The sequence below is a fragment of the Ochotona princeps genome, chromosome 11, assembly GCF_030435755.1.
Source record: "Ochotona princeps isolate mOchPri1 chromosome 11, mOchPri1.hap1, whole genome shotgun sequence".
Lineage (NCBI taxonomy): Eukaryota > Metazoa > Chordata > Mammalia > Lagomorpha > Ochotonidae > Ochotona > Ochotona princeps.
Window position 1 is genome coordinate 73,735,753 of NC_080842.1, and position 12,043 is coordinate 73,747,795.

The 12,043-nt window shown below is 67.7% G+C and overlaps 1 protein-coding gene across 2 annotated transcripts; it reads right to left on the bottom strand.

The window, feature by feature from the left end:
• Positions 1 to 3,263: 3,263 nt before the first annotated feature.
• FGFRL1 (fibroblast growth factor receptor like 1) lies at positions 3,264 to 10,471 on the bottom strand. 2 transcript variants are annotated; one of them, XM_058670375.1, is made up of 7 exons: positions 10,218 to 10,471; positions 9,790 to 9,971; positions 6,160 to 6,432; positions 5,460 to 5,537; positions 5,166 to 5,378; positions 4,660 to 5,013; positions 3,264 to 4,199 (listed from the first exon to the last, which is right to left on the bottom strand). In XM_058670375.1, the coding sequence occupies exons 2-7, from the start codon at positions 9,872 to 9,874 to the stop codon at positions 3,775 to 3,777; spliced, it is 1,428 nt and encodes a 475-aa protein (XP_058526358.1). In that variant the 5' UTR covers positions 9,875 to 9,971; positions 10,218 to 10,471; the 3' UTR covers positions 3,264 to 3,774. The 2 variants fall into 2 exon arrangements, with proteins under 2 accessions (XP_058526358.1, XP_058526357.1); XM_058670374.1 differs by having other exon boundaries at positions 5,097 to 5,378; positions 10,218 to 10,470.
• Between the last annotated feature and the right edge of the window lie 1,572 nt (positions 10,472 to 12,043).

Below are 12,043 nucleotides of genomic sequence, written 5' to 3' on the forward strand. Positions count from 1 at the left end.
GGGTCTGCATGGAGCCTCAACATCAGCCCTGGGAGCCACGAAGCCCGTGGCTGACCGAGACGGGGTGTGGCCTCATTCACACACAGTGCCCAAAGGTCATGTGGAGGGGTAGTTGCTGCCCGAAGACCCTGGGTGGCCATGGCAGCACGTGGGCTCCCTGGAGAGGGGAGACTTGCAGCTGGCCCGCCTGGACTGCCACCCCACACAGTGGCAGGAGAGGACCATGACTGCCTCCAGCAGCCAAATGAGCAATGGTGAGGAGGGTTTCCTTTAGTGTCCCCTGAGGGTACCTGCCTGAACCCGTGGCTTCACTTCCAACCAAGCTCCCTGCTGTTGCCCTGGGAGAGACAGCCATGGGAGATGAAGAAGTTCCAGCCTGGCTCGTGCAGCTTGTTTGGGGGTGGACTTGTGCATGCTGTCTCCCACGTTCCCTTTCACATGGGTGAATACATCTTTTTTTTAAAAGATTTATTTATTTTTATTACAAAGTCAGATATACAGAGAGGAGGAGAGACAGAGAGGAAGATCTTCCGTCCGATAATTCACTCCCCAAGTGAGCGCAACGGCCGGTTCTGTGCCGATCCGAAGCCGGGAACCAGGAACCTCCTCCAGGTCTCCCACGTGGGTGCAGGGTCCCAAAGCCTTGGGACGTCCTCGACTGCTTTCCCAGGCCACGAGCAGGGAGCTGGATGGGAAGTGGAGCAGCTGGGACACAAACCAGTGTCCATGTGGGATACCGGCAGATGCAAGGTGAGGATTTAGCCACTAGGCTATCACACTGGGTCTATGGATAAGTACATCTTAATCCAGGGGTCAGACACATGGACGTGTAGCGTCCATGACCTCAGGGATCTAGCACCGGGAGGCCATCGTCCCAGTGCCAAGGGAGAACATGAGGTGGTCATCAACAGTCTTGCCCAGAAGTCTCAGCAGCTTGGGTGAACCCCTTGGTCTAGCTGGCAGGGCGGGTGGACAGAGCAGTGATGCCCTGCCCTCCCTTGGCCCTGCTGCACTGTCCCACAACTGGAGTACACATGGTGCCCAGTGCTAGGTCCTCCGAGAGCCCAGGGATGCCCAGGAGTGAGCCTAGCCAGCCCAGGTGGGCTCAGGACACAGGGGCAGGGGCCCACAGACCAGTGGGGACCTGCAGGTGGACATGCAGCTTGGGCCCCCAGGACAGCTCGCAGGAACATCTACACCTGGACACAGGCGACCAAGCTGGCCCAGAGCAGAGGCAGCTGCATGCATGGCTGCCTGGTGTCGAGCTGCATGTGTGCTCGCGCATGCAGAAACATCCCACATGTACATTCTAGGGTGAGAGCCGCTGCTTGGCCCCTGGGGCCTCAGCTTCTCTGGCCCCAGCCAGCAGGGGCCCTTGTGTGTGGGTGAACTGGGTTGTCAGGCTGCCATCTGCGTGTGGATGGCTTCCACATGGGAGAGTTGCAGGGGCCGGTTGAGCCCCACTGTCCCCTTTGGGTAGCTGTGGGGAGTGGGCAGCTTTCCGGTGAAGGCCAAGGCACCTCTGGAGCTGGGCTGTACCTGGGCAGGAGTGACCCATGGACTGGGCCGCCCCCTGGCCCTGCGTCAGCCATGGCCGGCTGCTCCCCAGGAGCCAGGTCTGCCTGGTCAGCTTCACAGCCCCCACCCTTCCCAGGTGCACATACAGACTGAGCAGTGTGCAGTGCCTGGCCCCCTCAGGGGGTCAGGATGGGCTCACCCCCACAGGCTCAGCCCTGGGTTAACTGTTCCAGGGCTCAGAGAGTGCTGGGCTGCAGGGCCGGGCTCTCCCCTGGAGCAGCCCCTGGCCGGCCCTGTTGCTGGCTGGCGCCCGCCTCATTTCCTCTTGGCTCAGGGCTCGGCGGCCTGGGAACAAAGGGTGGATTGTGCCTCGTTCTCAGCCGGGGCCTCAGACACCCCAGCCTGGCTGCTGCCCTGGTAGGCCCACGGGCGCTGCCCAGGAGCCAACCCCTCCAGACTCAGCCAGCCAGCACCCTGGGCAGCCACTTCCCATCCATCCCCTGCCTGGGCCCTCTGCATCCTGCACCCACATCACCTAGCCCTGATGCGCACCTCAAGCTGGCCCTTCCTGGACTCAGGCTTCTGGGGTCTCTGTCCCCAGGAGAGGGAGTGGCTGCAACCCATGCATGCTACCTGTAGCGCATGACAGACATCAGGAAAGCCATGGACGCCACAGTGTGCGCTGTGTGAGCACCACTGTGTGCACTGAGACATGAATGCCACTGTGTACAGTGATACTGCATGCCAGTTGCACAGGCTACCCTTAGGGGGGCACTCAGGCATTCCACCCCCTCCCAGCAGTGAGGTCCAGGCTGTAAGGAACCTTGTCTGGGAACCCACCTCAGGAGGATCGGGGCACTGCCCGGCCACTCAACACATGCAGGTACAGAGGCCAGGGGCCCCATCACAGCTAAGCGGAACCACAGGGTAGGGGTCCTGGCTTGACCTCATGTAGGAGGGTCCCCCACCCACCAACAGCTTCAGGCCCCTTGGAGCCTGCAGCCTGGCGAACTGTATCCCCCACAAGGACTTCGTGAGGCAGTGCAGGTGCAGCCCTCCTTGGAGGGAAGGAAGGAGACCAAGAATGGGCTGGCAGTGGGTCCTACCTGGACAGCCCCTATGCTGGCCAGGCTGACCATGGCTGGAGGGGAGCCCCTCTGGGTAGTGCCAGCAGAGAAAGGAAAGTGCAGCCACCAGCTGCAGGCCTGCCCTTGGGGGCCACTGGGGGCCACAGGGGCAGTGGCCAGTGCGCCACAGTGCCCGGGGCAGAGCAGCTGGCCCACGAGGCGTCTCCTAGGCCTCTCCCCTGGGGCCCTGCCCCGCCCTAGTGCAGGCGGCACAGGCCTCTGATCTACAGCCAGGCTCCGAGCAGCAGCTGTGGGCGGCTCAGACAGGGACGGTCACACCCCAGGGTGTCAGAGCTGGGCACCCTCAAAGGACACCGACCAGGGAGGTTAACGGGTAGGCAGGGCTGACTCGCACCAGTACCCCTCAGAAGGCCCTTCCACTAACTGGGGGCTCCTAGCCGTCCAGGTCCCCAGCTGCCCACCCGCAACCACCCCTGCGGACCCCAACGTGGTCTGGCAAGAACCTGGGCCAGGGGTCTGTCCTGCACCACACTGGGAGGCGGGAGCACACAGGCACACAGCCCTGGGCAGGAAAGTGAGCACAGCCTGGCTCTGGCCTGTCCAAGGGGAAGCCAGGCCCCACATGTACAGACACAGCAGCACACACCATACACACTGCCTTGTTTAAACAAAATAAATTAAATGTATGTGGCTTCAGCAGGGAAGCCCAGGGCTGCTGGGGGCTGAGTCTTGAAGCCAGGCCAGCCCTGGACCCCCGAGCCCAAGCCCCTCAGCCCGGCCCTCCCCCTTCAACATCACCTCAACTCCTCAAATATAAATAGGAGGCCCATCCTTCCTGCCCACTCAGCCCTGGGACTGCACACCCAGGGAAGCAGCAGTTGAGGCCAGACAGGGCAGGTGTGACTGCAGCCGCCGTGGTCCCCAACAGGGCCGCAGGTTCCTTCATCAACTAGCCCGTGACTACATGTCACCTACATGTCAGCTACATGTCACTGCAGAGCCTTCCCAAGGGTTCTGTGTGTTCTAGTGTATGCCAGCATTCCATTGTGTGCACATGTGTGCGTGTGTGTTGTGGCTATAGCCATGTGGTCAGGTGTGTACACAGGGCCCCTCAGGTGCCAGCCGGTGTACCACCCTCCCTCCAGCCCGGCCCCTCACCCGTACCCGCTTAGCATTGGTAGTGGACATGCTGATGGATTTTGCCTTCCACGTGCGAGTGTGTGTGCGAGTGTGTGTGTGTGTACGTGTGTACATCTCCGTACAGCTTAGGGTACAACTTGGGAGCAGCCACTGAGCCCGGGCCCAGCAGGTGCTGGGCGGTGCCTGGGGGGCCAAGCCCCTCACACAGTCCCACATTGGGGGCCGTACTCAGGGAGGGCAGGTCCTTGTCCCCACAGCGGTCACGGGCAGTGGCACCAGGTGGGCGGTGCCCGGGGGCAGCAGGAGTGCAGGGCTTCCTCCGAGCCTGGCATAGCCACAGCAGGACAGTGCCCAGGATGAAGACAGCGCCGGCTGGAATGCCGATCACCACAGGCCAGGGCAGGCTGCTGGCTGGCGACGAGGGTGCCACGTGTGGGCCCGGAGGCCTGGGGTCTGCAAGAGGGAGACTCGGGGATTCAGCCAGGCTGGCGTACCCCACACCTACCACAGCTGCACACCCCAGCGGCCCCCACCCATCCCCAGCAGCCCCCACCCTGGGGGCCTCACATGCCCCCCCAGCAGCCCCACCCAGGGCCCCACATTCTCCCTGCAGCCCCCACACCCGGCAGCCCCCACCCTGGGGCCCCACACACTCCCTGCAGCCCCCACCAAGGGGTCCCACATGCCCCCAGCAGCCCCATCCCTAGGCTCCACACTCTTCCTGCAGCCCCCACATCCGCAGCCCCCACCCTGGGGCTCCACACACTCCCTGCAGCCCCTACACCTGGCAGCCCCCACCCCGGGGTCCCACATGCCCCCAGCAGCCCCATCCCCAGGCCCCACACGCCCCTGGCAGCCCCCACCCCAGGGTCCCACATGTCCCTGGCAGCCCCCACCCTGGCCCCACACGCACCCGGCAGCACAGTGAGGAAGGCGCTACGGAAGCTGTAGCCCATGGTGTTGGCGCCGAGGCAGATATACATGCCGGCGTCGTCCTGGCGTGCACGCGCGATGAGCAGCTTGTTGAGGTAAGAACCATCAGGTCGCGACCACACCTCCCCCGTGGGCAGTACCACGAACTTCTGGCCGCCCACATCGATGGTGGCGTTGTGCCGGCCCTCGGCGCCGTACTCCACGCGCTTCAGCCACTGGATCACCGGCTTCACGTCACTCCGCACTTTGCACTGGAAGGACGTGGTCCCGCCCACGTCCACCGTGGTGTTCACGGGGTGTGTGCCTGTCAGCACGGGCTTGGAGCGCGTGCGCTCTGCAGGGGGCGGAGGGCAGGTGTGGGTGGGCTGCCAGACCCCACTCCTGCGGGCCCCCCCATCCCACCCTCCCTGCACTCACGGATCACGTCCACTTTATAGGTGGCATTGATGGCGCCCGCCCGGTTTGACACTCGGCAGGTGTACTTGCCACTGTCCTCCGGCCGCAGGTTCTTGAGGCTCAGTGTCCACTTCTTCCGGTGCTCCCCCGCCTCCGTGTGCATCAAGGCCTGGTCGTCCTTCGTCCACGTGATATCTGGCCTCGGGTGTCCACTGGCCACACACTTGAGGCGCACAGAGCTGCCCACGGGCCTGGCAATCACCCGGCGCCGCATCTTGGAGGGCTGAGTGAAACGGGGCCGTGCTGCAAGAGGGACACATGTAGAACAGCTGTGAGGGTCGGCACCACACCAGATGTGGGGCCCCCACCCCGACCCACACTTACCCCACTGCTGGCCAGTTGAATCTTCCTGGCCCCCAGGGGAGCCACTGGGCCCTGGGTTCACTTTCCCTGGAGCATCATCTGTGGGGGAGGGGGATGTGGGCAGGTAAGGGGACACCTGGCCAGACCACCAGGTGGCCCCACTGGCTGCCCTAAGAACCCACTGGGTTGCCAGATAGCTGGGCAAGGGCAGGCCCCGCCCAGTCCCAGGGGCAGGTGACCCTGGCAGACGTGGGTGGGACTAGAAGGCCACTCCCCACCCCCCTCCCCCAGTTCTGGGGTCTCTGCCGAGGCCGAGAGGGGAGGGGGCTGGGCCCAGCCGGCAGCTGCGGTAATCTTAGCCCACATCAAGGAGCCGCAGGCTTGGCCAGCAGGCAGGGCTCACATGCCTGCTGTCACCGGGCCTTTCCCAGGGCCACTGGGGGCAGCCACATCCCCGCCCCCACCCAGACAGGGACCCAGAGGGGAGGGAACACCCAGGTCCCCAACCTGACCCAGACCAGGAACGGGTGACGAGGGGGCACAATGAGGAATGCAGACCCCGCCCGTGACAGCCGGGCCCCTGCCGTTACCCAGGCCAGCCTGGCCCCAGGGCCCCACACCTGCCACTCCCGGTGCCCAGGCCATTTGCTTCCTGCGGCCCCTCTGAACTGGAAACCTGAGCCTCCCTGCGGGACCCCCACAGCACCCCACCCCCACTGACCGGCAATGACCAGGGTGTAGTTGAGGCTGAGGCTTCCGAAGCCATTGGTGGCCTTGCACACGTACACGCCTGCATCCCCCGCCTCCACGGCCTTCACCTTCAGCCCCTGGGGCAGCACTCGGAAGCGGCTCCAGCCGCCATGAATGGTTCGACCGTCCTTGGCCCACATGGTCAGGGGCGGCGGGTCCCCCTCCACTGGGCACTGCAGTCGCACCGTGCGGCCCAGCCGGGCCACCTGCCGAGGAACCACCTTGTCTGCCACGCGGGGAGGACCTGCCAGGAGTAGGGCAGTGTGAGGGGCGTGTTGCCAGAAGCTGGGACGCCCGCATGCACCCTGAGTGCCGCCCTGGGGAATGTGGGCAGAGTGGGGCTCCTGCACCCACCCCAAGCATCTGAGGGTCTGCCTGTTGGGGGGCCAGGTGGGCACGAGGGCAGCAAGATCAGACCTGAGGGCTCCACACCACGTCCTGACCCTCAGGTCCAAAGGCCCCAGGACAGACTGCAGCTACCCCACCCACCCACATACAGCGCTAGGCTGGGATCAGGACCCTCAGGGCCCCCTGAGGCCTGGGCGCTGCTCACATGTCCTCAGTGTAGGCTTGGGGGGTGGCGGGGAAGCTGCAGCAGGGCCTCCAGCTCAGCGCCAGGGACCCTAGACCCTTCCGTCTGCCTCTGGCTGGGCTGACCCCACAGACTGCAGCTGAGCAGGGAAGAGCCAAGGCCCCTGGGTCTACATGGGCTCCCTGGGGCAGGGAGGGCAGTGCCATCCTGTGTGGACCACCACACCTCCCTGGCTGTCAGGGAATTCCTGCTGTCCCTGCCACAGGCTGAGGGTCACATCCAAGTGCAGCTGGGGACACGCACCAGCCAGGGACCCCCACCCCAGGAAGCACCCCCATCCTTGGGCCCCCACTGCTCCACCCAATGGACATCCACTCAGATAGCAGGGAGCTGAGGAGACCCAATCTGTCCCCAACAGCAAGAACATGCGGACCCAGGTGGGCACTGTGCCTGGGGACCCTTTCCCCAGGCAGCGTGTCCGGGGCTGGGCACACATGTGTGATGGGGGAGTAAGGACAGGCGAGGCCGGGGTGTGACCATGACCACAGGAAACAGAGGCCACAAGCCCAGCACGAGGGTCCACTCTGCTCAGCTACCTGGCCCCATGGAGACCTGCTGGGCCCTGGGTTCCCTGGCCAGGCCAGTTGTGTCCCCTCCCCAAGTCCAGGCAGAGACTGCACAGGGCCCAGCACCCCCAACCACAGGAATTGCCCACGACTAATCAGTACCACACTAAGATGCGCCTGACCTCAGGAGACAGCACTCTGGCTGTGGGGTCACTCCACGCCCCAGCCACCACCACGCCTGGTCCCTTAGGTCCGGCACACTGCTCAGGATCAGGACCCCCTGACCCAGGAGCCAAGGCCCAGGGACACACGTGTCACACGTACATGTGCACAAGCCTTGGCACTGCTACCAACCAGCCCCGGGCAGCCCTCAGGGCCTGGGACCACCTCCTCCTGTACAGCCAGGGCTTGGCTGGGCACCCCAGCTTGTTACCTGGAAAACCCCCTCCACAGGCCCTGCCCCTTCACCCTGAGCCCACATGTGCCACCGCTGCTGTGTCCAAGGCAGGGGCTCCCAGCACCAGGTCCCAGGCACAACAGACAGGCTGGCCTTCTTGGGGGAACAGTGCTGGGTCCCAGGCACACGGGACAGGCTGGGGACACCATACAGGCCCCTCCCCATGACACAATCTGGGTGTCCTCAGGGCCGGGGCAGGCCTGTCCCTCCCTGCAGCAAACACACTGGCCAGGCAGTCACCTGGACATGCCAGAGCCAAGCCCTGCAGACTCCGGCCACACGGGGGTGGGATCTGCGGGGCCTTAGCCCACCTCCCCCGCACTTGCCAGAGTGGGGCCCGGGCAGGGAGGCCTCGGCCGGGAAAAACCAACATCCCCTGGCGAGGGCCGAGCCGCACAATGGACAGAGCGGGCGGCCGCGCCTGCAGCAGAGAAAGGCCGCTTTGTCCCCATTGCCGCCTGCCCGGCCCGGGCCCTGATTTACTTCCCTTCCAGGACGTGGCGCTGGCCCGCAGCCTCGCCTCCCGGCGCCCGGGTGCGGCTCCCGCACACCCACCTCCACCGCTGCTGGAGGTGGAAGCTGGCGCCAGGCAGGGGCACCCACCACAGCCCCCCTCCACATACACACACCACATACCTGTACACTACACTCACACACACCACATACACACAGCTCGGCCACCTCCCCAGGAGTCCTCTGCACACAGCAGCCACAGTCAGCCCTGGGCCACCCTGGAGAGGCTGGGAGGTGGTCATGTTCACAAACCCACTGATGACCCCTGTCAGCCACACTGGGGACACAAGATGCTCCCCCAAAGATGCGGGGACAAGCCCCAGATGGGGAAGTGGGAAGGAGCTTGGTGCATGTGGCCAGCAATGGCTACGCGGCCAATAGGCCCTAGGTCACCTCACTCCCTCCCGTGCCTTCCCCACCCATGCCCCGGTCCCCTGGCTCTGCCAGGGACGGACCAGGTGTGCTACAGGCGTTCCAGGGGCAAGCACCAGGCCCTGCCTGTGTCCGGTTGCCCACCAGTTAAGCCAGCGGGTTGGGATGGGCAGGTGCCAGGATGGCCTGGATGGGCACATCAAGGGGGGTTGGTGCCCAGGCCCAAGGCCATGGGGGGCTCACCCCAGGCAGCCCAAGTGCCCAGCTCCACCCAGGTTGGCCGCGCCTGGACAGCCCCCACCCTCCGGCCAGCCAGTCCCCAGCGGGCACCGGGCGAGGCGGGCGGGGGGGTACCGTGGCAGAAGGCCCACCTGGGCCGCCGCCCGCCGCCCAGCACCGAATGTGGCCATATAAGGCCGGGCCGTGCGCTGGCTGGCAGTGGGGGAGGGGGACGTCTCAGGACTGGTGGACAGGGCAGGGCCTGGCCCAAGGTCCCGCCTCGCCAGGGAAGAGGCCAGCCTGTACCCTCGTGACACAGGGACATGGCGGGCAGTGGTGGAGGTGCCCTCGCAGGGCTATGTCCAGGACAGGGCAGTCCAGGTGGCCGCCAGGTGTGTGATGACCTGCCTTGCCACAGCCCCTGGGGGAGCAGCGACCCCTCCAGGCTGGTATCCCCTAGCCCCCAGCTGGCCTGGAGGGCAGGCCTGGGCACAGGCTGCTCAGACTAGCCGACAGCATTGGGTCCTGCAGGCCCTCACACACAGTCAGCGACGCCATTCACACCCCATAGCAGGGAGGCCCTGAAGGTCCCTGGGGGCCACAGCCACCAACACCCCCTCACCCACTGAACCATCGGGGAAGGGGCCTCAAGCGTAGGGATGGGACAAGATCCACGCCAGGATGCACCAGGAGGCCACTGGCATGTGGTGGGTGGGACAGCAGATCCTGAAATGAGGACAGGGCCCCCCGGGGTGAAGCAGATGATGCAGAGGCGGCTGGGAGGAGGGGACCCCCAGGGATGAGCGCTAACCTTAGGCGTGGGCAGGGAACCCCAGAGATGTAGGAGACACTGCAATGAAGGGAGACCCCAGCATGAGAAGAGACTCCCGGGGTGAGGGCGGATCCCTGGGTTGCTGCGTCCCCGGGGAGGGGAGGACTCACCTCGCGCGGCTGCGGCCGGCGGGGGGGCCCCCAGCGGAGGCAGCAGCAGCAGCAGCGGGAGCAGCAGCGCCGGGCGCGGCGTCATCCTCGGGCCGGGGGCGTGTGAGGGGGGCGCGGCCACCGGCTCGGGGTCCGGCCGCGCCCCGCCCGCCGCGCTCCACAGGGGCAGCCGCGGGGAGAAGCTGCGCGGGGCGAAGAGACAAAGGCGCCCGCTGAGCGCCCGTCGGGGCCCGGCCGCCGTCCGGACGCGGCCCCCGCGGCCCCGCAGCGCCGCCTGCGCCATCGGGGCCGAGGCCGGAGACGGGGCGGTGGGGAGGGGGGGACGGCGCGTGCCGGGGCCCCAGGACCCCGGCCTCCCACCCGGGCCTCCCACCCGGGCCTCCCACCCTCGCCGCCGCCTCCGGGGGCGCGCGCACCGCAGAGCTCACCTCGCCGGTTCAGGGCCGGGCCCTCGGGGCGCGCGCGGCGATCACCGCCGCCCCGGGCGCCGCATCCCGGCCCCGCGCCCCCGGGCCCGGCCTCGGGGCGGGGCGGCGCTACCTGGCGCGCGGGGCGGCTCGGGCCGCGGCCCGGCGCGGGGCGCGGGGGCGCGGGGCGCGTGCGGCGGGGCCGGGGTCCCGGCGGCGGGGAGGGCCCGGGGGCGCCGCGCCGCGAGGCGTCCTTCCCTGCGGGGCTTTGTCAACTCTCCCGGAGCGAGCGCCGAGCCCGCCGCGCGCCCCGCCCCCGCGCCCGAGCCGGCCAGTCCGCGCGCCCCGGCCCGCCCCGCGCCGCGCCCCCGCCGCGCCGCCGGCCAATCCACGCGCCCGCCCCGCCGCGCGCCCCGCCCCGCCGCAAAACTTTCCTCCAATTCACGCGCGGCTCGAGCCTTAACCCTCGCGGCGCGGGCGGCCCGCTCCCCGGGGCGTGACCCGCGCCCGCCCCCTCCCCGACCCTGACCCGCCCCGGCCCGCCCCGCGCCCCGCCCCGCGGCTCTCCCGGAAGGCGCCGGCCCGGGCCTTCACGCTGGCGGCGCGCGGGGCTTGCTCGGCGCGACCCCTGCCGCCCACCCGGCTCCCGCTCGCACACCTGCAGCGGCTGGCGGGCCCCGGGCGCCGCGCAGGAGTAGCCCCCCGGGGCAGGTGCTCCCGCGCGGCCTGCGGGGAGGTGGCGGGAGTGGACCAGGTCGGTCCCCGGGCCGTGTCCAGGGGAGATTCGCTCGCGGCCGGTTCTTCCCCAGACAGAACTTGGGGTCTTGGACCCCTCGGTGCCCCTCCGCGCCAGCCAGGTGACCGCCCAGCCGAGACCCAGCCGCGCTGTCCCTGGAAAACCCTAACCCGGAAGCCCCCTCTTCCAGGCAGCCGTCCTTTCCCGAGCTAACACGGATAGCGAGCGCCGCAAGACCGGCCTCCGGCCGATTCGCACACCTTGGAGGCACCAGGGCGCCCCGTCCCCGCGTGATCACGGGGTCCCGCCCAGGCCCTGTGTCGGGAACACACACAGGTGCTCCGGGGGCGTGGGGAGGCGACGCTGGGCCTCAGCGACAGGTGTGGGGGCGGAACGAGCTCCGACAGGTGTGCGGGCGACGACGGGCAGGTGCGTCCCAGCGTCCTGGAACGCGGTGCGTTCGGGAGCAGGAAGCGAGGGGCCGACGGGGGGCCCCCGAACCGGGTGGGCGGCAAGGTGGGCGTTGCAGTGGAGTGGAGGGGCGACCGCAAGCAGGTGAGCGACGACGCACGGCCGAGGCCCGGCGTGGCCAGGAGCCCCCTCCTCCTGCTGCCCTCTGGCGGCGGCTCCCCGCGCGCCCGGGCCGGCCGCGCCCCGCCACGTGGAGTCCGCTGGCCCCTTCGCTGGAAGCCGCCCGCCCGCCCCTCGCGCACCCCCGGGATGGTGGCGGTGCTGCAGGCGGGGTGGAGGGCAAAACGTGTGCGCCCCCACGCCAGTCCAGCTCCCTGGAGACGAAGCTCGCTGGCGCGACCCAAGGAGGCTGCGGGGTCTGCGTGGCTCCCTGGCAGCAGTGGCGACCCTAAAGAGGCGCCGGGGCCGTGCTACCACCCCTGCCCAGAGCTCCCGGGGCCAGGGGCGAATGGACAAAGTCGGCAGGGAGGACAGGAGTAGAAGGCACACCCAGGTGCCCGGAGCCGTGTGGGGTGCCTTGCGCCTCCGAGCCTCCGGAAGAGGCGTCCACCTGGAAGATGGTCCATGTCTTCTCCAGCTGTCGTGTAAACAAGTTCAGTCCCAGACCCTTCCTGTCCAGGGATGTCCATCTCCCCGCAGG